We start from the raw sequence: 25,140 nt of genomic DNA, 5'->3' as shown, positions 1-25,140 counted from the left end.
AAGCACATTGTTATGATATGTATTTTAATGATTGAAAATCTGATCATTCGACTAACAAAAAAAAATATTATATTTTTGAAGTGTTTGCTTGTTTACATATTAATTATTAAATAGAATAAAAGCAAATGCTTCAGTCAAGATTTTTTTACTATCTAGGAATCAAATTGTTGCAAGCATGATTAGGTGATAGATTGATACTATTATTATTATTATTATTTGGTGTGAGAACTACATATTGATTATCCACACAGTATGGAACACGTGTGAAAATAATGTACTTTAATTGATACATTCACTTAGAAACATAGATTTCGCATTAAGCCACTGAGGTTTACAAATTCACATGTTAATATTGTTTTAAAATGTCGAATGCAATTCTCCATATCAATACCAAAGCTAGATGTGACCATGCCAAGGGTTCTTCAATCTCCAAGGGAGTGAGCACAACTGATACAAGTCTAACATGACACCATGGCACTGGTCTACTTGACAGTGTTTGGTGCATTCACGCATCAAATCAAGACACCACATAGACAAACTTGGTGCAACAACTCCACAGAGATTCACTGTGATAGATTTCATTTAAAGAAGTGTTGAGTAGAAACCAACCTGATATAGTAAATTTTCGTTTGGGTTTATTGCTCAAGAGTGCAGATGATTTCCCTTGTGTATCAGCTCCAGTTTCCACCACAACAGGAGCTGGGTATACAAACGGCCTGAATGCTTATTTACTTGCATTACAGCTCGTTCGATTTGTGTAGATAAGAAAAAACTTCACTAATGAGGTATGAGAAGATGTCACATATCATTGGTATCCTTCTTAATCTTCTCAACTTCTCCTAAGGACGGAGACACCTAACCTCTTGGCCTCCTTCAACACCACATTCTCTTCTACCCATCTATGACCAGTAATAACCAGGTTTATGGGCAAGACCTCTCATGTTCTCTGCGAGGCCACATTCAACGCGTAACTGAGAACACATGAGTTGCATGAAGACAAAGTCACGGCCCTCATGCTTCTAAAATGCAGCGGCTACATACTTATATCCAGAACTTCAACTTTACAGTGTCTGACCTAAAACATTGACCATGGAGAAGTTATCTAGCAACAGCAGGAAAAACAAGGCACCAACTACTACAGGGAAGATATAGCTGCGCTGTGTCATACAAATACAGAGAATCCGATGTAAGATGATTTCAGTTGTTAAAATCCTCAAACGTAAGCCCCCACTCAGCTAGAGAAATTCTAGCAGGAAATAAGTCAACAAAAATTAGGGAGTAACAGCTAAAGTACCACCCCGTGTGTGTAATGCTTACACAAGTACAGAACGTTGTACTGTAATTTCATCATGTCGACGAGACCATATTTGACCAAACTGACTTCCAGTGAGTATTCGGCACATATCACCTTATTAGAAAACATTCTGGTAGATCATATCATAAGCCAAGCGTCCCACCCTTGACTTCAGAAGCCGCAAACTGTGCTGGAAAATATAAAGCCATACTCAGAGGAGGACGGACTATGCCTGATCCTTAAGCTTCCAGACTTGCAATCTCCTTCACGACTTGAGCTTTGTCCTGGTCAAATTGCGGATCTTCTTTCTCACTCTTGAAGTCGCTAAAGAATCGAAGGAACTTACTACGATTAGCCACCAGTATGTTTACAATTTCAGGTGGTTTATTTTCGTTGGCCACAAATACCTTGAAAACATGAAAGGCTTCTATCTGAATGCTCTTGCTGGGGTCCTTGAGGAGATTCATGAGGATACACATGTTTTCTTTAGAGCTAACGTACCGCATCATCACGTTGACATTGGAACGATCCAACAGTATGTCTCCGAGCAGCTTCACCATTTGCCTTCTCGTGATGTAATTAGGAGATGCTAAAAGCTTAGTATTATATTCAGAGAAAAACCAGTCGTAATTCTTGTTCAGGTAGTCCGCAACAGTAGACTTATGCCTCGTCAATAGCTCCTTGAAAGTGGCAACAGCATCGGACGCAACTTCAAAATTAGGGAACTCTATGTACTTGAAGAACTTGCATAAGTTCTGCTGCGAGTCCAACACATACCGAGCAATACTCTGGTGTCGAATACACTCCCGAAGCATGGCACCATAGTGCAATGCCAAATCTGGCTTGTCATACCCCGCAACAAGGAGATCGAGAAGGTCCTTATTCCTGTCCAAATAATCAGCAGCAATCAGCCGCGACTGCACCTGTTGCCGCTGCAGATTAGCCACCACTTGCGTGACATCCTTCCGCACCTCTAACTCCAGTTTCGGCAAACATTGTATTAACAAACGCATTGCATCCTCCCTAAACATCTCCTGCGTTAGCTGCGCGCACGCTTCGGGCACGGGCTCCGCCTCGCTATTCCCATACAACACGATTTTCATATCCCGAATATTCTTCGCCAAATCCACCATCTTCTCCTCGCGTTTCGGATCGCGCGATGCATTCAACGAGAGCAGTAACTCCCTGGTCACACGCACCAGCTCCGCCGCCGTCCGCTTCCGATCCTTAAACAACCCCTTCATCTTGCCCCTCGAACCTCACCACGCCGCGCTTCTCCAGAAAAAAAAGTAGATCCTTCCCGCGTCGCTGCTATGGATAGAATCGACACTTACCGCACCTCCTCAAATCTAAACCATCTGCCGCACAATCGCAGCCCTACCTTCGGACTCCAATAACGAAGCACAAATCCTGGACCTGCTGGGTAACACCTCAACCTCCACGCGCACATCCCATGTCGAAAAGAGGAACGCAGAGAAGCGGAGGAAAAAAGCCAAAAGGACGGAGAAGGAGGAGGGGGAGGGAGAGGCGGTAGCGATGGCGAGGAAGAGAGGCCGGCATGGATGTCCGACCCACAGCTTGCGCACAGCATCATCGCCGGGATGGGCAGGGAGGGCAGCAGCGCAGGGGCAGTGCGGGGCCGCGGCAGCATGGACGAAGCTCTTCAAACACCCCGTTCGCGTTCACACACCCCCCCCTCTTTGTTCCCTCCATTCCGGATTCCTTTCTATCCCTTCGCTTCCCTTTGCTTGGGTCACCCCATCATCCCATTTCGCACAGGTTACAGAGGGTTTGTGCCTCGTCAGCCTCCTTCTCCATTTCCTATTGGTCGAGATTGCGGGGGACCGTCCACGTCGTCTCTGGTTGCTGTGTCATCCAACAGAAATGACTTCCATTATTCCCATGTTCTGTATGGCAGAAGACTCCCCCCCCCCCCCCCCTTTGAGGAGGAGTATCGTTGTCCTCTCCTACCCCGCATACATGAATCTGCCATATTTGGATGAATGAGCGGCACGCATACTTTGTCAACTTGGATGTATATATTTCTCTTTAGTTAGACATTTCCATCCACTCTGACACACTCACACATTCATTTAAATTAACATACAGCTTCTAGTGTGATGCTACTTCCATGCCATTCCAGGACGAAGCTAAAGTTTTAGTCGAAATAGGTAAACATTCTGAAAAAAAACTCTCGAAAATATTTCTTACTTGCTTGGTGGGCAAATGGACTTCGAGACAATGTAAAGGAGGAGAATTCTATGTCTTCTGTTGTTGGAATGTTTTTTAATCCAATTATCAGCCATTCATCCATTGATCGATTTCACTCATACATCCGTGGGGGACAGAAAAGGAAGGCGGGAGGCGAATGTGGGAGGCCAGAATGCACCCGCACAAGGCAGAGAATGAGGTCGCCAGCTGCCAAGGCAAAGCCAAAGCCAAAGGCAGCGCCGTAGCGTCTTCACGTCTGTGCAGCCCCCCCATGGTAGCGAGCTCATTCGCATTGATGAACCCTGAGCAATGCTGTACCTGCACCTTCCGTATGGTGCCTTCAATGCCCTCTTCTTCATCACTTCGCCATTACCACCACCATCGCCTCACCACCACATGGCTTTCAACATGAGTTGCTCCTGCTTCTCTCTCTTGCCCATGTCGTCCCCCTTTGTCAGCACTGACTTGCCATCTGTTAATGCGCGGCCTCTCCTCCTCTCCCTCCCATCTATTCTTTGCTCACATTGCTATGTCTCTGCCTGTCCATTCTCGACCTTAGTCTCTCAAGCTTCAGTATGGCGTGAACCTTATCTGGAGAAGCGAAACGAGAGGACGAGGGGCTTGTGCATATTGGAGTCCAGCCATGGATCTCTCTTTGATGGATAAAGAGAAAGCTGACAAAGCGGTATCGCGCAAACGTAGGCAGCAGAGCGTGGCAGCTGGCTTTTCCCGCTTCGCAGAGTTGGAGCAAGCCGTGCAAGAGATTCGCTCCAATGCTCTGCAGGTAGTTCTACGCGCTTCATTTTGTTTGTCTCTGCTTTCGAACTACATGTTTGCCTTTCAGACTTTTCAGCACACATTCCATGCATCCGCTTTAGGTCTTGAGGATACCGTTTGTCAATTCTTCTCCGTAGCAAGTTCATTCTTGTGATTGGTGTCGTTTCTTTTTAGGTGCTCAAGACTCCTTACTACCGGAACTGCAAAGCTGCACGCAACATACGGCGAGGTATGCACTCGTAAACTGTTTGATATTCTCCGGACCACTGCTAAAATCAAATTAAATTCGCATGAAGTTAATTTAATGACATCTGATATGAAGGCTTGAAAAGGAGGGTCATGGTATAGTAGTCCACAACACTGATGTGTTTTTGAACTTTTGATATGAACGCAGTAGGCATGCGAGTCATAAGAGAATTGTGCAAGCAGATGCGCTCTGAGACTGTGACAATTGGAAAGGAGAGGAAAAAGAGGCGCGATGGCAGCATCGCAGCATCAATGCGTAGGAAGCTAGGGGGACCAGCGGAGCCAGCTGTTGTGCACCCTCTTATACCCAGTGCATCTGTATCAGGAATTGACCTAGCGGTTGGAAGTTCTCCCTCTGGCGTGAATTTTTTCTGCTTTATGGACAACAACAATCCACCTGCTGTAACAGAGCTCACTGATACTCCTTAAAGCATGCAAATTCATAGCGACTTTAAGTAGAAGGACGTGCCAGTTGGAGACTGGTGCTGTTTATCCCACAATGCTCTTCACACAGGCAGTTTTATTTTATTTTATTTATCTTCGAGTACATGTTACCAGTAAGGAATCTGGAATATTGGAACCATCAGCGTTAGCCCCGGCTCATGAACGTCATCAAGGTGTATGGTTCAATGTTTTGATGCCTTTGGGGGTAGAGTGCAATTGTGATCCACAGCAATGTAGAGGTCCTCGAAGAATGTGGAACTTGAAGACATGCATCCGCAGTGACAAACGACTTAGTGTTGCCGATTGCTGTTTTTGTTTTTTAAAAACTTTGATGTTATATTTATGTCAGTCCGAACAGTCGTTCCGTCGAGGTTATTCTTGTTGTACTTGCCAAGAATTCGAGGATTGTTTAGTGTCTGACACTTCTCTCGTCATTCCAAGTAGGATATGATTATCTGCAATACATAAGTGGTGGCATTAGCTGGGTGCTGTGTTGCTTTAATTTCTAAATGTCCTGGGGACAATTTCAAGTCTCAAATGGAATCCCCAGTCATGGTTGAAGTCATATATGAAAGATTTCACTAATGTGTGCTGGCGGTGCTGCTTAGTTAACTATGAGTGACATAATGTAGAGGTTTTGCTAAAATTTATTCCTGGTAGTGAACCGTGTCACTGATATTGGTTCTGTGACGAAATCGCGTACTCCGCTTTCATTTGAGATTCCGCGCGACTAATAGTTTGCAGAGCAATTTAGCCCAAGGCAGTCATTCCGGATATCCAGCCGTAGGTGGACATGAAGTGCTTGGTCCCTTGCGACCGGGATCAGTATGGAATAAGCGGTTCCAGAAGAATTGGCCAACGACTCTTGGGACTTCGAAGTAAATGGTTGTCGTTGACAAGCGAAGATCTAATTATGGTAATGAACAAGCAATTCATGTTTTCAATCCCAAGACGATTTGTCGAATCGCCAGTCTGAACTCCTGGACCTTGTGAAGTTACAACTTCTCCTTTCTCTTAAAAATAGAAACCCAGATTAGTAAACCTATTTTTGTAACACAACAATGCCTGGGTTCCGTTTAGTTTCTTGTAATTGTCTTTGGGTCAGCGACTGTGCGTTCACGTACAGAGTAGAGATATGACATAATTTTTTCCTCAACGTTTTAGTTATCATCACCGCCCGAGCACATGATTGGCAGAAATATATTTTACGATAAAGCTCTTTACTTTTACACTCTTAGTCCGATATTCTACTTGTCTGCAGGTCTATTATAACTTTCACTTCTAAGGTGCAGGATAACTCTATCTGTGATCATACATTCCTCTTCACAGTTTTCCCAGTTGCCCGATTATCCACAGCTTTAACGTTGTGTCAAGTAGCGTATTGCTGGAACTTGGCAGTCATGATAAGGTGATCGGCTTGCATTTCTGATGTCACATTTGTCTTGATTTATTTGATGTTTTGCAATCTTTTTTGCTATGACGCTTTGGTTTATTTTTTGAAGCTCCACTTCGCTAAACTCTCAAACTATCTGTCAGTGCTCCATTCTTTTTGGTGATAGGTTGCAAATGGAGGACAAAAGCTTTTAGAGTTATCATGTATTAGGGTTCAGTTTGAGATTAGAGAAGCTTGTCATCTCCCCTACCTTTCTATCAACTTCCGTGGACGTTAACTTCATTCCAAGTTTGCCATTGCAATTGCCGAATCACACGTTGCAGATTTTGATAAAATAAGTGTAAAGTGACTCAATTTGCAGAACAAGGACAAACACAGACTAGGGTGCATTGTTTGCAGTTGGAGGTCCTACACATTCTTGGCTACGTCATTCGACACAAAATAAGTTTCAGCCATGGCAGAGACAAGTGTGGCCGAAAAGATTGCGCTTTTAACGGGGAAAAAGAAAGAGGAAAAACCACCTACACCCCCACCCCGAGGTTCGTTTTTATTTGTATGTTTTCTCTGCTTTAGTTCTTTCTAGCTACTCATTTTTTGAATTATAATTTTCAGCGTGAACGTGTCATAATGGTATTCACGTACCCTATTTGTCACTTAACTACTTCGATATGACGGGCATGACTAAGATGGCAATGCGATTCACACGATTGCGCATAACGCTTCGTCGATGTCACCACAGAGACTACATCTGCTATCATGTTCATAGAGTATCTTCTAGTGGTTGAGGGGATCTTGCCGGTTTCTAATGTTGGAATCTTCTGATGGATTATGATTGAATGCACCACAGTGCCTGAGGAGCATCCCTACGGCGTGGTATCACTGCATCTTCTCGATGCTACGTGTGAAAGATTAAACATTGAGAAGAAAATAGACACAGAGAACAATATGCTTTTCAAGGCGGACACGAAACAGATTAAAGAGGACATTAAGGTTTCTGGAGCCGTGTCCGATTTCTATTCTATTAAGGACTCGCTGATGGTATGTACACTCGCCATTACTTGAAGATTTGACTCGGTGGTAGCATGATCGGAATATTCAGGTTGAAACTCTTGTAGCAGATCCACTGTGATGCAATTCAGCTGGGGTTGCTCAAGCTGTCAAATGCTAGTCCACGCCGCAAGTTCATGTAAGCAGTTATATGACATGACAATCTGAACCTTGCATCGCTTCGCAGAATTATCACGAGCCTTATTTTCTTCTTCGTTACATTTCTGATGATCGCTACGTATGTGATCATAATTTTGAGCTCGTGGTTTTACCAGAAGTGCGAGATGCCATTGAGAAGGTTAGTGCTGAAGTTGAATCAGTTTCTACGAAATAGAATCCTTTGAACTAATTTTCACCTGTACAATGATTAGACGATTAGTTGGAGAGAGTTTATTCACTGACACTGTGCTTTGGTAAGAATATTTACAGGCTGTACAAGATGAAATTGATGCAGTGACAGCAGGCGAAGGACCCAGGGTTTGGTTAAATTTGGGCAGCGACGCGGAAGTTGATGCAGAGATTGTTAGGAATAGCCGTGATCCGGTGCACATCAGTAGCAACCTTTTCTACTGTTTTACCGGGATTGAATTTTGAGACTGATCTTTATTGTTTCCGTAGCTACTCTAGAATATTTCTCATTTCAAAATTATGCAGAGATCGTCAGTCTGTGATCACTTAGGAATTTCATATGCCATGGGGATTGGATGGCATGGGGATTGATTCTTTCTATGCGTACTGTAATTCATACAGGTTGTTATCAAAGCAACTAAAAAGCGCAAGGAGTATTATCAAAAGTCGATACTTGTTGATAAGGAATCCTTTGTACGCAATTCTCCTGTCTCCTTCAGAGTCTTCAGTCCTTAATCGCAACCAAGTATCAGGAAACAGCCACATACATTTAGGTCTATGGGCCATAAACTTAGCGATCTCGTGAATGTGGATGAAGTCATATTATCCATGAACCCTAGGTAACTTGCTTCAGGATTTGGGCTGTGGAATTCTCTGATAACATCAGTCGATGAGGATGCTAATTCCAGTTGGAATTAAGCGACGAAGTATGAATTAGCCCCTCCAAAGAACTTCTTTCGTTAAAACTTAGACCTGCTCACTCTTCAGATAATACGAGGGGTTTGATGCGATAAGTGTTAGAAGTTTTGTATACCCTGAAGTTGATAATGGAAGGATATCAGTAATTTACAATCATTTGAAATAATAGAAGGATGTGGTGCTCACAGGAAAATTGGACTAGTAGTCAGATGGAGTGCCGTCCCTTTAAGGACCCTTCTTTTGACCAGTTTATGGTTGAGCGAGAAACTGCAACGCAGGCGATTCCAATTACTAAAGACAATAGTGCCCAAACCGTTCAGTTATGAGCTTAACCTTACGATTTGTTATCTACTTCCCCATCAGCTCTGAGGAACATCTGACCACACAATAAATTGTAAGCTCGTACAAGGTTAGGTCTAGTTTTTGAATAAATCATTTAAGCTTTTCTAGCTTCGTATTTTTGTTTGATGGGGATGAAAACCTTACTTGTTTATATGACACTTGGATTTATCAGAAAGGTGCACCGGAATAACCAAATGCAGTATCAGCCTATTTCCAAGGAAGCTGCTGAGACAAGAGAAATCTTGAGCAGTAAGGAAATGGGCGACTTTCTTTCGAAGGCCAAATATAAGTAAGAGCTAATATTATTCTTAACTAGCGAGCTTTGTTTAAATAATTGCCAACGTTAAACTGAACGACATATAAACCAACTCTCTAATCTTATCACATGACAAAGGTGCATTTTAGACATGTCGTCACTAGGACTAGGATGCATTTCTAACCTTGGAGAGATGTGTGCATGAACTAGGTACGTGGACGCCCTCCAACAGAATGAAGTTTTCGATCTGTTCGAGGATGAGTTTGCACAGTTTATCGACGATGAATATCAACATGGAGATCGAGCTGTTACTTCTGTTTCAGTAAGTTCTAGGCAATCCTTACGTTGAGGCCGCCTTGTCTTCAACCAAAATTTTGCTGTGGCAAAAAAGGAATGAGTCCTCATCATGTAGTATCTCAAGTGCTTTGGATATATGAGCGGAGCCAGGTTTGAATTTTTACGGCGACAGGTATTTGACTGGGATGCTCTTAGTGTGGTGTCAGAGTGATTGAGTTCATTTGAGTAACAGTTATGAAGCAGCGGGTGGTGAGTTGGAATGCAGGAGTACCAATCCTTCATGGATCTAAACTATGGAAAGAATAAGATGGTGTCAGCTATTGATTGGATGCCGGGAAAACGAGGCATTGTTGCAGTTGCTATTACAGCATCACATTCGTTTGATGAAAGGATTCAAGTGGCGAACAGGCCAGCCAGTTCTTATGTCTTGCTGTGGACTTTTGCTGATCCTATCCATCCTTGGGTACATAGTTTGACTCAACATGATAAGTTTTTATTTGATTTGAATAATAATGTTAGATATCGATTGACAACATTCCTTATGCATCTCACGAAATCACGACTCTTTGGAACTAACAAAGTATGAAATTGTGCAGGCAGTGTTAGAGAGCTCGTCCGATGTCTTCAGTCTCCGCTTCAACCCTTCAAAGCCGACGATTATTGCTGGTGGTTGCTTCAATGGCCAGGTGCAAATCGTCTCCCATCTGCGAAATACGCGAAACGCAGTGGTTTATTAATATGATGATTTCAAGAAAAGAAATCTTGGATTGGCCATGAGATTTGTGCTGGGAAATCGAGTAGACCACTTTAAAAGCTTTGGATGAAAACATCGTTGAATTCATGTTCTGGTGAACTGTTTTGTACATGTATCATGCAAATAATAAAATAACCAGCCTCTAAACTGCCGTATTATTGAAATATGCGTTGTGAAGGTCATAGTTTGGGACATCGTAAAAGCTCAGGATTATCAAGATAGGAGAGATAGAAAGGAGCCCGAAGTGCCACCTAATTACCTGGCCAAGGAGAAGAAAGGGGAAAAGAAAGTAATAGAACCTCCAGTTGTTGCTTTTCTCCTGCTCAGCACAATGAGTACTTCTCAAACGTCCATTGTATCTGACATACATTGGCTTCCCAAGGACTTCGAGGTAAATATTCCTGTTGAGCCAGTTGAGTTCATCAACATAAACGCGTCTTCAGGAATACACATTTTAACAGTCAATGACACAAAATATAACCCTCATGCAGTAGTGATTGCTATGGCATTCTCGGTTTCAATAGTTTATTACTTTAGGGTCATGATCTAGCTTTGTGGAAATCACTTTGATTCTAAAGCTACGAGTCATCTGGAATAGTTCTGCTACTTCTCTTGTATACACTAGCTGTCATAGGTATACCAACGTCTTTAAATCTATTTTGCTTAAATCTATCTAAAACGTGTCGTCTGTAATACTCTGCTTGCGTGCATTGTGCTTTGCTATCACAGATTAGTGTTACCGGAGTTGCGAATAATGGTGAAGCCAACCTCGTTGCCTCTGTTTCTGCGGATGGAACGGTACACGTCAGAAGCGAAACTGTGGAACATTATCTACGCTTTTTCTGTGGTTAGGTTTGTTGTAATCTCTACTTTGCTTTAAGAACGATTCTATTGAATCATTTACACGGCTGGTTACAGATTATGTTCTGGGACATCACAAAGATAAACGAACCACAATTGGACCCAGCTTGGTCCGACGAGAGAAAGTGGGCAGCCTACGAGGAGCAGAAGTACAATTGGATGCCCCTCCATAAATTAGAGCTGAATTCTGAAAGTAGGCGTCTGGGACCTCTAAAATTATCCCGTGGGTTCAGAGGCTTAACCTATTTTTTCAGTACAGAGGTGAGCCATTTATTTTATTTATTTTATTTATTTTATTTTTTTATGTTTCACGAAACAATGGTTGAGTATGTGTTCTAAATCATCGTTTTTCAATTTAGATCTTCTTGATTTTTATGACTTCACGAATCCTCCCCCTCCTAACCCCACTCAGCTGTTTTGTTGTTCAGTGTAGGATTCATTGTTTTGTTTGAATGCTGCAGTTTGGAGAGGTGGCGGAGGTGGATTTGAGCATTGCTGCTGGCAGTCCTAATGTTCCGAAAGTTACAGGGGTCCATCAGGGACCTGTGCGAGCACTTCTTCGGTCACCCTTCTTTGACGATGTGCTTTTATCTGTAGGCATTTGGACATTTGCCTTGTGGAGGGGTGGCATTGAGGTGCACCTTGTTCCATTCAGCAACTTATCTCTCAACTTTGTTTGCCTGAGGTATATATTGTTTGCAAAGCTAGGAGTCGTAAGGAGGCAGTAAATTACATGCCCCCTTTTTACTGTTGCCACCTACTAGCATCAATTAAAGGATCTTTTTCATATGGTGATCCTCTTACCTAGTTAACTGTTTCCTATGCTCAAAGCCGTTGTCACAAAAAGAGGAAATTCTGAAGCCCTTTGTGTTTGCATCGAGACATTAGAGCTCGAGTCTCGTGTTTCTTGTCCAAACACCTCGTTCATTCTTCACGTAGTTCATTATGGCGTTTCTAGGGACACTTATGAAAGCAATCTCTGATTATGTTGTCGGTTGCAGAAACCTATCTATGTTTCGAGGTCCTCAGATAGCTATCTCACAACTGGTTGTTGGAGTCCCTCCCGGCCTGCGGTTATATACATAGGATTAATCGATGGAACTGTTGAAATTTGGGACTTGCTTGAGTTTACTCATCAACCATCCATGGTAGTACATGCCAGCGCATGCCAAGTGACGGTTTTGGAGTTTTGGAAAATGAAGAGTAAGCTTATTCTGTCTGTCAGGGTATATTAATCTTATGAGCATAGACAGTTGTCTTTATCAGTGGAGTTGATGTTAGTACTGCTGTCCTCATGTCCACCCATTTACGATTTTGCAAGAGCCATGGGTTTAAAGCATAGACGATTGTTTAAATTGCTTGTAATGTTTTCATGTATGGATCTAGAACCAATTCACGAACTCAACGATGTTTCGTACATATCTCACAAATGTGTGGTGTGATATGCCAGCACCCCAATTTCTTGCGGTTGGAGATGTACAGGGTATCGTGCATATCATGGAGATTCCTCGAAGCCTTCGCCGTGCTACTTACAAAGAGGTTCTTACGCTAGAATGGTTTTCCCAAGGCTTATCAGCAATTTGAAATTTGTATCGAAATAGTTTCTGACCTCTCGGTTATAAAATAGAGAAGGGTTCAAACGTTGAAATTGAAGATTTGATGTTGCTCATGTTTTAGAAGCCTGCTTTGAAGAATTTCATGATCAGGCAACAAGCCTGGGTGGTTGACGTCGAAGCTAGAGCAGAAGGTCGTGGTGCTGAGATTGCAAAACGACAGGCTATACGAGCAGTAGAGGAGGTGATTCAGAATGTTCTTTCATGTTAAACTAGATGGATGATTAGGATCGAAGACAGGCTATTCTCCAAGTTTGTGTGATCATTTGATCTACTTGCAAACAACCAAATTTATGAAAATCTCCTCGGAAGCATATGTGGCAATGTCTATGGTTAATGAAGTCGATAATCCCAGTTTTTAATGGGTTAGATGATGTAGATAAGTTACTAGGACAGTATTGGAAGTAAACCAATAGCTCGATTTTAATCAAGTGTAATTAGAACTAGTTATTATGCTTGGTTATGATTTGTATGGTGTACAATGCGGGCAGCAAAGACAGGAGGAATTTTTTAAGACTTGCACCTGGGACGAGCAAGCGGAGGAAGAGTATCTGAAGTTTGAGGAGGAATGTAGACAGCGATTTAAGAGTAGAAAATTCAAGCCAGCTCCGTTAAGTCCACCAGATTCCCCATAATCCTACTCCTCAAAGGTACATCAATCTCTGTTACTCATCATCCGATTCGCGTTACATTATTCAGCAACTAGCTCTCTCAACTTTTTGACTTTTTCTCAACCAAGTATGAACACACACCAACGCCCCATGTCACATGCGTGCTCTTTACCTTCGCAATTTTCCCAAATATCATTCAACGTGCCGATTGTAAACGAACTAACCAACTAGCTTTAGTCTTCGTTAGGGTACGCCCTTCTTCACAACAGCGCCCTTTAACTTGCTAAATGGTACTGGGTAGCAAGAATCTATCTGATGAATGTGCCTAGTAGAGTATGCTAGATGCTAGCTAAGTTGACCCAAAACTGAAAGTCCATCTGAGAAAATCCTGTTGAAACTGATGATGCAGGCCATTATAATACAAGGCACCTTGAACAAGTCAAAGCACACAACAGATGAGCCTCTGTCCATATGGCTCGCTTCTATACTTGTACATTCATAAACGGTATCGACGATCTCGGAAACATCTTCTTTGGGTTTACTGGCTTTGAAAAGCGTCAAGCAGCAATTGATTAGACCTGGTCAAATGCAAAAACAATAGTGTCATGAAGTGCGGCTAGGACCAGCTCTTCTGAAACTGTTCATGACAAGTTCAATAGTGTCGTTCCTAACCAAGTCAAATCTTCCTCTTCGTGCATAAACCTAAGCTAGGACCGGCTCTTCTGCAGTTGGCTACTCATTCCGGCAATGCATTGCAGATGTCGACACTGATATCCACAGCAGCATTACAAACTAACTGTTGAAATATGTTCGAGCTGATTTTGCAATACCATATCCATGGTTAGCAAATGTAAGTAAAAACATGAGCCGAACTGGTACAAGAGCATCCGTTGCAAACACATTAATCACTAATAGGAGCTCTTTTCGAAGCAAGTCAGTTGGGGTAATCGACTCTTTCAAAGAAGAATTGGGCACACGATCTCTTACAAATGCGCCACTAACTACTCCAATCCTAAAACAGCTGTTGGCCACGCGTATCCAGCTGTTCAAGGAATTGCATCAAGTCGTAACTCAATGATGAATCTGGACAAGAGTCCGGGTTCTATACTGTGATCGGTCACGTCAGTCCATATTTTGGTGCGCAAGTCCAACATCAGCATCAGCTTGTCGTTCACCTGATCTGCAACAAAGCCTTCAGCGTTCCCAGAGTCTACTAGTTTATGCTCCTCTGAATCCAACTCAAAAGGTTCATTATAAAAGAGTTCTCTCTTTTTCCCAAGCAGGAGAATGACATCCCTCCAGAGATACACGCAGAAGATGTATTCCTCCAACTCGTCTGCCTTGGGAATGCAACAAAATTCCTCCCATTTCATCCCCACATCCTGACTCCAAACCCTGTCTCCTTGGTCCTTGCTGCTATACGATTTCAGCAGAAAGACATGGCCTTCTTCCGCTTGTAAGAAAAAAGATATTTCCAGTTGCGCAACACTGTCCTGAAAATCCGGCGGAAACAGGATCCCGCTTGACGTCCCTGGGTGTATGTCGCAGGTGTGAATAATACCATGATTCACATCGATCAAGAAGTAGCGTCCCATTACATCGGTTTGTCTGCTATAACTGATTTTCTCCCAACTGTTTATCTCCGAACTATAAATATAGAAAGCCTCTTGTTCATTAAAACCTGCAGTATTACATGTCGTTTTTAGGCAAATTCGATTAGCTGACATTCCAAAAGTTGTCAAGGAGTCAGAATCACCGCCAGATTGGCTGGCTAAACAAATCATATACCAAGTAGTGGTGGGAGGGAGAGTACGGACCTAAAAATTTGATGGTGTAATGCCTGGACTGCGTATCCACTTTCATATGAAATATTACAGGACACATCCGCACCCCAACAACTGATGGGAGCACCCTCCACGCACTAGTGAGAGGATTACACACAACGAACTGAAGACATTGTTCAAGTTTGGTAAATTTTACACAGCAAAGCAAGCCTCCATCCGCTGCCATTACAGAATGGAAGGGCAAGTAGTGCAAAGGAATGGCGTGCCATCTCCTAACTTTAGCATCATAAGCCCAAGCTCTTTTAAAATCCACAACTGCCAAATCTTTAGGTTGTCCGTCGCTGAATGCATGCTGAAAGGCAGGCGAGCTCAAGTGCGAATACCACTGCTTTGACAGAAGCCGAAGCCGAACCAGAGATTGTAGAGGCAAGCGAGCAAATATCAACTCCAACACATTCAGCGACAAGTTGCTCCAGATGTTTGAATCCATCCTGGCGAATCCACAGTTTGCAAACCCTCAAAGATCGTGAAAGAAAACTCAAATTCAGCCAAATCCACAAAATGAAAATCACAGTAAAATTGAGACCGAAAAAGGAAATGGGTGAGTGGGGACGGGACCAAGCGCAACACAACTGCAAAACCCTAAGTGGGAGAGAAAGCCAGCCCATTGCGCACCTGAATGCAACATAGCATGAGGAACTCCAGCACAGGAATTCGTAGGCCGCATTATGGTGGGGTGGACACCGACACAACCAGTGTCCACGCCTCCAACCCTCAGCTTCTGCTGACCTGGATACTCTCACAAAGATCGCGGGCTGCCTGTCGCCCTACGGGCTGGGAAACACGGGAGAGTGCTGATCACGCAATGCTACGTCGCCACGATACGCTCTCGCCGCCGCCGCCGCTTGCCCGTCTTTGCCATCAGCCGCGTGAGCGCAGCGGAAGGCCTACGACGGGCGACGGCGACGAATGTCCACGTCAGCTACTCATCCGGCGAGGATATATGACCTGCCCAATCAAGCCCCAAAAATAATAAATTTCATCTCTGTTTTGGTGGGGCAACGACGGAGACGGCACCCTTACGTGTGCTCCACTCAGTGAAAGGTTTAGGGTCGGAAGCAGTCAAGATTGGCAAAGCTGCAGCACTACATCCGGCACCCAAATTCGTTCATGGCAAGGTCTTCGATCCCGAGGGAAGGAATTTGCGATTCGGAACTGCTGCACCTTTGTCTCGTCATGAAGTTGAGCGACCCATTCCAACCTTCTCTCGTTTGGGGAATCTATCCCAGAATGCGTTTCTGAGGATTTGCACATCAGGTTGGACTTTTGATGCTGAGTGTTGGGTGAGAACAATAATATGCATCGATCGCTGAGGGAAGAGACGAATTCCAGTAGTGATGCAAGTTTGGGGCTTGCTTCATGCCGAATGTTTCAGTTCACACGTGCGGCTTGCGGATTTAGGGGATGTAATTGGGCCCCGCGCTCTTGGTCAGCTCCAAGGTCGACATTGTTGAATATAATGGATAGATGCCCTGTCTGCTAGATACTACTAGAACATTTACATCAACATTGTAGATGTCATCATCATAGATAAGGTATCATCGAGACATAGCTCTGGACACCCATCAATACATCAAATAGATATCCATCGGAATAGAGTAGCTTATTCTGTATAAGAACAACGCGTGCGATGAAATTTATAGTTCACTTTTCTCAGTACACGTAGTGGTGTCACTGTTGATTCTTGGGTAATTGTTTGCACTTGTTATTCTGTGTGTTTTTACTTTGATCTACAATGGCTCATAGGCGCAGGAGACTGGTCTGCAGTTTCTATTATCAAGTATTGAGGATTGATAGAATGCGATTCAATATGGTATCAGAGCGAGCGATGTAAAAGAGAGAGAACTAGTATTACGAGAAAAAGTAATGGGATTGATGGATTCTATCATCGCACATTTGAAAATGCGTGCAAGTCCAGACAACTACAAGGTATAGAGCAGTACCATGCAAAGCGTGTTGGAGCGAGAAGATTTGTGGGATGTGGTAGTCCTAACCAAGACTTCATGAGAGAACCATCGGACAGTAGCACCTCGTTGAGTACATCTACGATGGAGCAAGAAGCAGAAGTAACGTTGAGTGAAGCCAACGACACTGTTTCAGAGATAACCTTAACACAGCAGGAAAAGGAGATTCTCCACAAACAAAGAACAAGGGCAATGGGCTTTCTTTGCCTTTCATTGACAGAAATGGTAAAACCCTACATCCTGAATACCTTTGATCCTGCAGTTGCTTGGGAAATCCTTGCAAATGTATATTTCACAAAAACAATTGTAGGTGTGATGAAAATTTTAGACAAGAGGAAAAATCTCAAGATGACAGAAGATATGTCGGTATCTATTTTATACGACATATATATGATTTTCTGAATGATCTAAACGAGATCAACGAACTGCCAATAGACACTATTATTGTACACAAGATTCTCAAAAACTTGCCAGAGAAATATGAAACATTTGTGAAAATGCTGCGAGTAGAAAGGGTAACACCTTCTCTCTCAAGTCTAGCTAGCAGATTGCACATGGAGGAATTAGAAATGAAGTTAAGGTCAAGTTTGAATGAAGAAGCTCTTATGCTCAGAACAAGAAACAATCCACGAAGGGAATTCACGGGTTCCAGAAATTTGAATTACTCAAGCAACAACTTTCGAAATAGACTATCACAATGTTGATCAAATGCTAGAGAACGTAAAGAATAGTCTATTACAGCAGTGTCACCGGTGTGGCAAACCAGGACATAGTGCAAGGTATTTTCTTGCATAAGAACCTATAAGCTTGAATCGGTACTAATTTAAAGCCAACCATGTATCAGTAAAAGGATTTCCCACTCCCAGCGAGATTCAGAAAGCATTACAGATTCTATTTGTTGCATTGCAAGAGAAAGAATGGATAATAGACAACGGAGCTTCGCTACACTTCTGGGAAAACCATGGAGTTTTCACCCATCTGAAATTTTTATTGGAATAGCAAACAGTAGCAACAGCGGATGGTAGGACACACTCCATGATAGGCAAAGGAGATGTAAATTTTTTGGAAACAAATGATGAAATAATGCTGAAAAACGTTTTTTACGTCCTTGGCTTAACACAGAATCTACTGTTGGTTGATCAGTTTGTGCGCAATAGTGATCAACTATTGATATTTGAGAAGGAAAGATATATTGCCATCACAAATTCTCACCTCTAAAAAAATATATACATTGGGGCATTGAAATGTAGAGTCTCACTTTTATAAATTGAGTATTAATGGTGGGACTGCCTCATCTCAAAGTACATTACAATGAATTGATCTTACTGATAATTCAAAGATATGGAATATGTCGACCTTGGTACATGGAAATGGAAAACTAGAATCAAATATGGATAAAAAAAATTCATCACAATTGTTGTTGTGTTGTAACATGACTATATGGTGAAAATATAATCAAAAATGAAATTCTAATTAATATCTAATCATTTTGGTTCAATAATAATTCAAGACATTTAAACATGCTTTTATAAAAGCCTCTTAGTTTATTTTCTTGTCTTAATAGCTAGTAGATTAAAGGGTAGTCAATAATTTTACTTTCTAAATTATAGAAATTCTTTTACTACTTTAAAAAGATAAAAAATAGGTAATAAGAAGGTAAATAATATAAACAAGATAAATAATTAATATTGTTGATACTAAGGTTAAGTTAAGAATAGGATCAAGTTAATAATTCCTTAGAATAGGTTGGATTGATATCCAAGGGTTAACCATTTGTGGAACAAGATTGAAATTAAACTTTTAGCTACTAAAATAACTACCTAAGGTAAAATGTGGGAGCATTTAGAAATTGGCAATTGGGATTGGAGAGCTAGCTTTAAGTTTGTTCTAGAGACATAAGGCTTATTTTCATAGGATTTGAGATGACTTTGCAATTGTTGTTCAAAGCCAGGATTTGTATTTATGACTTTGAATTTATGCAATACAATTAGAGCTAGTACTCTCATCTAGTTTCTACAATTGGTATCACATTTATAATTTAAAATTTAATAATATTTGGTTGATTAAAAGTACTAAGTTTGTATAAAATTTTGTATGAATTTAATGGTGCAGTTGAAAGATATGCTATTTTTGATATAAGAGGGTATCAAAAGTTGGCACTTTGAGATTGAGTAGGATTTCTATGATACCTAAAGATCTAGTTAGAACAAGATGAAATTTTGAGTTGAAGTTAATAGTCAAAGAAAAATAAATCTTTAGTAGAATATTTGTATCAACTTTTGAGTCAATAGCCAAATAACATTAGTTCAATGTTTTGGATGTTTTTTCACAATCTATAAGTTGGATTAGGTTGAATTTTTCTATACATGTAAAAGACTTATAGTGGTATTTGTGTGCAAAACTTTGTACTAAATAAATGGTCAAATTAAGAATTATAACTTATTGAAGCTCATTAAGTAGGATTAGGGCTGGCAAAGAAAAATCAAAATTATCTAATTATGAAAGTAATAAGGCAATTGGAGTTTGTGTATGATTGAGGTTACTAAGAAGAGTGTTTTTGAGCACTTTGTATTGACTTTAAGTACTTTTGAATTGAAATTCGAATTGCGTTCTTCTTATATAGGTGAAATCTATTAAAGTTTCTTAGATACTTATAAAACATAACTTCACCTTCCATATCTAGATGCTGGGTGTCATATTACATGGTATTTGGCTTGAAAGTACACCAAGCTCCTGGCTGTGGAAGATAAAAGGAAAATTGCAACAACAAATTCTAACAGATCTAATAAATTTTTAATTAAATTATAATTAAAGATTATAAAATATAATCAAGCATCAATTAAATTCAATTAAAATTTCAAAGAAATTATACAAGAAATACAAAGAATTTTTAGAAATTCCTTTAAAAAATCATAAATAAATAATATAGAATTTTAAAAAATATATATTAAAATAGAAATCTCAATAAAAAATTAAAATAAAAAACTTAATTAAATCCTAATCAAAACCTAGTCAAACCTTGGAAAAATCCTAGTTAAACCTTAATCAAACCTTAATCAAACCTTATTCAAACCCTAAATAGCCCTAACCAAATCTTAGAAAAATCTTAACTAAATTCCAAATAAATTCTAACCAAAACCTGATCAAATCCTAACCAAATCCTGCACAAATTCTAATAAAATTCCAAACAAATCTTAATCAAATCCTAATGAAATCCTAAATAAATCCTAATGAAATCCTAAATAAGTTCTAACCAAATCTTAGTCAAATCCTAGTCAAATCCTAAAAAAATCCTAAATAAGTCCTAATCAAATCCTAAACAAATCCTAGATAAATCCTAATAAAACGAAATCCTAAACAAATCCTAAATAAGTCCTAACCAAACCTTAAACAAATCTTAGATAAACCATAATTAAATCCTAATCAAATCCTAAATAAATCCTAATCAAATTCTAATCTAAACCAAATCCTAAATCAAACTCTAAATCCTAATTAAATCCTAATAAAATTTTAATAAAATCCTAAATAAATCCTAAATAAATCCTAAATATGCCCTAATCAAATCTCAGATAAATCCTAGTCAATTCCTAGATAAATCCTAAATAAGACCTATCCAAATCTTAGACAAATCATAGATAAATCATAATCAAATCCTAATCAAATTCTAAAAAAATCCTAATCAAATCCTAATTTAAACCAAATCCTAAACCAAAGTCTAATCCCTAATCAAATCCTTACCAAACCCTAATCAATTCCAAGTAATTCCTATAGCAAATTTAGACCTCAATAACTAATGAATGAACTATTGATTTTAACTCAAAATTTGCACACCTCGTAATAATTAAGTTGAAAACAAAGACAAAAAAATGAAGAAGTTCAAACTCACCAAAAGGAAGATCAATCCTAAAATTTACTCAAGTATCAGCTGCTCTTCTATTCTAATCTGAATGATGAAACTCTAGCGCCAAAATCTCCTTTTCAAACTTTTTGATCATTTATAAATTTCATATGTGTGTAAAAAATCAAGTCTACTACTTATAGACATAAATTTTACTCCAATCAAACTAAGAAATTGCAAGAAATCGTAGAAATCCTCACTGAATCTAAAATTCTACTTTCTAGGATTTTAATGTACTTAAACCTCAATAACCCTCAATTCAACCCTTTGATCAAGTTCAAACTTATAATATACATTGAACACATATGTATCCATAAGTCTTTAAAATTTTATTCATAGATCTATTGCCAAACTTATGAAATTCTCCAAAAAGTATTACCTATTTTATTTCACAAATCTAGAGTCATCCAAAACAAACCTTGACTTAGTAAAGCTCTTATAGAGTCAATACATATTCAAATTACTCTAAATTAATGTTCAAAGAAATCTCATTAAGTCAGCTCTTGGATTCTACTTTCCAATCTCCAAAAAAGCCCGAGAATTATCGTCAAGGCTTAGTTTTGTGCCTTTGGGTCTGATTTCAACCCTAGTTGGTAACCTATCCTCTTTGGGTATCAATTCTTGGGTTTCTAAGATAATTTTTACTACAAACTATTTTTAACTTCTTTTCAAAGGTGCTTATATTGTTTATTTTTCTAATCTACCTTATTTTGCTCTATTTGTGGTCCTACAAAGTGAGTAGAAGCCTATTTTGTAAAAAGGCAGTATTAGCACCTTTAATTTTTCTATCCCTTGACTATTATCTATTTTTCTAAGATAATTTGTTATAATATATTTGAAATAAGATCTTCAAAAATATGATGTTTTCATCACCTTTTCACCTATTAGCTGTTTTACATCTCAACATTGGTGCATTTCCAAACAAGACAACACGTAATACAATACCGCAAACTCAAAAATATTAGCAGTAATTAGAAGCGTTGACAATGCAACCATCATATACTTTTAAACCTCTCTGCCTAAAAATGCCACCATTTATAAAAAATAAATAAAATTTTATATAGGCATATAATATAATCTATTAATATAATAATAATATATAATAAAAGATTGATATATTAATATAAGACTATTATAAGAATAATATATCAATATAATAATAATATATAATAAAAGATTGATATATTAATATAAGACTATTATAAGAATAATATATCAATATAAGATTAATTTAAAAATAGCATTTAATACAAGATTAATATAAAAATAATATACTAATATTAGACTAATATAAGAATAGTATTCAATATAAGATAAATATATTAATATAAAATTAGTATATTATATATTCTATCAAATACAAAGAAAAATTATAATTCCATATAATATAATAAAATATGACAAGAGTGGAATACAATATAAAGATATGTCAACAAAAATTATTAATAAATTTTCATGGAAGATTTTTTTGAATCAATAGCTAAGATTTTTTATAAATATATCAAAAAAAACTATTAATTAAAATTTCTATTTATGGCATTTCAATTTTAGTTATATAGGATTAAAAAAAATATATTATTAGACATTAAAAATATACACCTTTCAAAATTGAAGTATAATACAACTTAGCTACTACCAACTATCACATGAGCTATTACGGACTGTATACAAAACAAAGATTCAAGACCAAAAAATGGAGTTAGCTTGACATTAGAACTATAATTGGATACAAGATAAAAAGGTCTTTGCTAGACCTCAAGAAGTGAGTCGTTGAGACTAAGAATCCCCTTAGTCTCAACTCCTATATATACTAGATCCTAAAAAGCTTCTTGAGAAGTTTTCATTAGGCTTGGAAAGAAAGTAAGCCTAAAATCCTTCTTTGACAACTTCTTAAATCATCTAAAGCCTCGTAGAATCTTCCAAGATCTCATATGACCTTCTAGAACCTTCTCGAACCTCCTTCAACTATATGTCTTAGACAACACTTCTTCCTCTAGCTTTGAGATCTCCAAGAAGTAATATTGCTGAAAGTCAAAATATGTGCAAGAGGTTGAAGATCTATCGTATGGGGTCTAATATATATTCTAATTTTTTTTTGCAATGAAAATGGTTCATAGGCTCTTATAGCCATTGATAGTATTTCAAGCCTTCTATTTGTGACTAAGCATGAATTTCAATATCTTTGTTGTAGAATTGTTCTGCAAATACTCTTTTTAGGTGTCCTTCATAGGCTTGTTCTATCTCAAGCATAATCACTAGTGACCTATTATTAGGTATCTTTTGTTATCTTTGTGATTTAGACTGCTTTTCATCTTAGGATCGTCTTTGCGAGCAACTTGGTTGAGATTGTATGACCGATAGGGTGTCTATCTCTTAACTATCCATACCACACAATATAGATGAGACCAAAAGAATATAAAGAGACTATAGTCATGAACTCCAACTATTGACTTATATTATTCTAAACATTTGAAAAAATTGCATCTTTAGAGACTGCCTCCTCCCTCTTTTTATGAGGCCAAAAATTAAGAATCTTTATCGTGAAGCCATCTTACCAAGCTACTATTCCTCATTTCACCACTTTCGGTCTAGATAGATGTCATTGATGGAACTTTTGAACCTTCATTTGTACATTTGCAAGATTGGTAGCTGTTTTCCATGTGCGATTGTTGATATCATATCTGTGCTAATAAACCAGATATTCAAGCCTTCTATGTGTTATCCTTAAATCTAATACCTCTTCTACCTCAAATTCAACATGATCATTGATTTTAACCATAGGAAGTGGTCGTTACCTTTGACCTAATATATTTGATTCTTTATACTTTTTTAAAAGTGAAACATGAACGATTGGATGAATCTTTATAGATGAAAGTAATTTCAAGCGATAAATTATATTATTGATTTGTTTCAAAATCACAAATGGTCTTAATCTTTAATTGTCTAACTTATCACATGGCCTATTGATTTTAATATTGTGCCAAAGAAGCCATACTTTGTGACCAACTTAAAATAGAGGTTGTTCTTTCCTCAATTCATCCGATGCTAGCTTATAACATTGTTGAGTCTTTTTTAGGTGAGTCTTCATGGTTACTTGAAGTTTGGCCATCTTCATAGAAAATTCTTCTACTGTTGGATTTACTGACTTTAAAGACTCTATCATATCTAACTTTGGACAATGACTATAGTTTGAAAAGAATGGCAATTCTTGTATAGATGCATGGATTGTATTGTTACATGTAAACTCCACCAATGACAAGTAGAATGTCTAGTCATCTTGTTGATAATTGATGGTGCACCTCAAATATTACTCAAGAATTTGGTTGATCTGCTTCATTTGGCTATCAATTTGAGGATGGAAGGTAAAAGAAAGGTTGATGTCAATTTTAAGAATCTTGAAGAGTGCCTTCCAAAACCTTGATATAAATTGTGGCCCATGATTTGACACAATATCATTTGGGAATCCATGGTAATGATAGACATTGTCAATAAAGAGTCTTGCCATCTCTTTATCAGTAATTGATTTCTTGCAAGGTATAAAATGTGCCAACTTGGTCAATCGATCAATGACTACAAATATAATATCAAATGAGTTTGATGGAAGAAGATCTATCATAAAATCTATAGAAATAGATGACCATGGTTGTCTTAGAATAGGAAAGAATTAAAAAAGTCCATATCGTTGATATCGAGGGTTTTTTGACTTTGAACAAGTATCAAATGATAGTACAAATTTCTTAACATCTTTTTATATTTTACGCCACCAAAAGTCTTTAGACAAAAATTCTAAGGTTTTGTTGAATCCAAAATGTCCGATTATAGGGAAGTCATGGCATACTTGAAGAATACATAGGCAAATTGTTCTTTCAAGAATGAAAAAATGTTCTTCAAAGAATAAGAGATTGTCTTCAATCTTGAATTTAGAAGATTCTTTAAGAAGGTTGTTGGCAAGATACTTGATATTAATAATAAGAGGATCCATAGTTGAGGCTTTACAAACCTCATCAAGAAATGATAAATCCATAGGCATTGATACATTGGTTGCTTGAAGATGAAATAGCTCAGGCCTTAACAAGGTTGCTTGTTGTTGATTATATGCTACCTTGCCTTTGTTTGGTTCAAAGTAGGAATGTCTTAATAATGCATTTGATAACTCTTGTTGGCTCTCGGATCGATATGAGATATAAAAGTCAAATTGTGATAAAGATATACTTCAATGCACTTGGCAATGGTTCAAGACT

General features: G+C 38.9%; 4 protein-coding genes across 12 annotated transcripts; 2 read left to right on the top strand and 2 right to left on the bottom strand.

The window, feature by feature from the left end:
• Positions 1–613: 613 nt before the first annotated feature.
• Positions 614–2,974, bottom strand: LOC112279012 (putative MO25-like protein At5g47540). The gene has a single exon (XM_090256320.1). It carries the CDS (start codon positions 2,536–2,538, stop codon positions 1,534–1,536), a length of 1,005 nt encoding a protein of 334 aa, XP_090112446.1. The 5' UTR covers positions 2,539–2,974; the 3' UTR covers positions 614–1,533.
• Positions 2,975–3,730: 756 nt separating this feature from the next.
• On the top strand, positions 3,731–5,131 carry LOC141045102 (uncharacterized). Of its 2 annotated transcripts, none has more exons than XM_073532178.2 (3): positions 3,731–4,289; positions 4,457–4,511; positions 4,680–5,131. In XM_073532178.2, the coding sequence occupies exons 1-3, from the start codon at positions 4,149–4,151 to the stop codon at positions 4,955–4,957; spliced, it is 474 nt and encodes a 157-aa protein (XP_073388279.1). In that variant the 5' UTR covers positions 3,731–4,148; the 3' UTR covers positions 4,958–5,131. The 2 variants fall into 2 exon arrangements, with proteins under 2 accessions (XP_073388279.1, XP_073388278.1); XM_073532177.2 differs by having other exon boundaries at positions 3,736–4,289; positions 4,677–5,131.
• Positions 5,132–5,498: 367 nt separating this feature from the next.
• LOC112275347 (uncharacterized) lies at positions 5,499–14,876 on the top strand. 7 transcript variants are annotated; one of them, XM_024505702.3, is made up of 21 exons: positions 5,499–5,888; positions 6,265–6,380; positions 6,765–6,904; positions 7,213–7,403; positions 7,600–7,710; positions 7,842–7,955; positions 8,163–8,234; positions 8,648–8,778; positions 8,974–9,090; positions 9,268–9,379; positions 9,620–9,817; positions 9,951–10,040; positions 10,287–10,499; positions 10,838–10,906; positions 11,027–11,230; positions 11,431–11,604; positions 11,971–12,172; positions 12,420–12,508; positions 12,647–12,766; positions 13,074–13,232; positions 13,603–14,876. In XM_024505702.3, the coding sequence occupies exons 3-20, from the start codon at positions 6,820–6,822 to the stop codon at positions 13,215–13,217; spliced, it is 2,436 nt and encodes an 811-aa protein (XP_024361470.1). In that variant the 5' UTR covers positions 5,499–5,888; positions 6,265–6,380; positions 6,765–6,819; the 3' UTR covers positions 13,218–13,232; positions 13,603–14,876. The 7 variants fall into 7 exon arrangements, 6 of the variants coding, with proteins under 6 accessions (XP_024361470.1, XP_024361440.1, XP_073388277.1 ...); XM_024505672.3 differs by having other exon boundaries at positions 6,727–6,904; XM_073532176.2 differs by having other exon boundaries at positions 6,259–6,380; positions 6,727–6,904.
• LOC112275380 (uncharacterized) lies at positions 13,345–15,897 on the bottom strand. 2 transcript variants are annotated; one of them, XR_016506615.1, is made up of 4 exons: positions 15,653–15,897; positions 15,011–15,468; positions 14,181–14,874; positions 13,345–13,771 (listed from the first exon to the last, which is right to left on the bottom strand). XR_016506615.1 is itself a non-coding variant. In XM_024505725.3 (3 exons), the coding sequence occupies exons 2-3, from the start codon at positions 15,465–15,467 to the stop codon at positions 14,240–14,242; spliced, it is 1,092 nt and encodes a 363-aa protein (XP_024361493.1). In that variant the 5' UTR covers position 15,468; positions 15,653–15,894; the 3' UTR covers positions 13,345–14,239. The 2 variants fall into 2 exon arrangements, 1 of the variants encoding a protein (XP_024361493.1); XM_024505725.3 differs by having other exon boundaries at positions 13,345–14,874; positions 15,653–15,894.
• Between the last annotated feature and the right edge of the window lie 9,243 nt (positions 15,898–25,140).

Source organism: Physcomitrium patens, chromosome 2 (genome assembly GCF_059467195.1).
Source record: "Physcomitrium patens ecotype Gransden chromosome 2, ASM5946719v1, whole genome shotgun sequence".
NCBI lineage: Eukaryota > Viridiplantae > Streptophyta > Bryopsida > Funariales > Funariaceae > Physcomitrium > Physcomitrium patens.
Note: the sequence above shows the minus strand (reverse complement) of the source record. Positions and strands in the feature narration are given on the sequence as shown.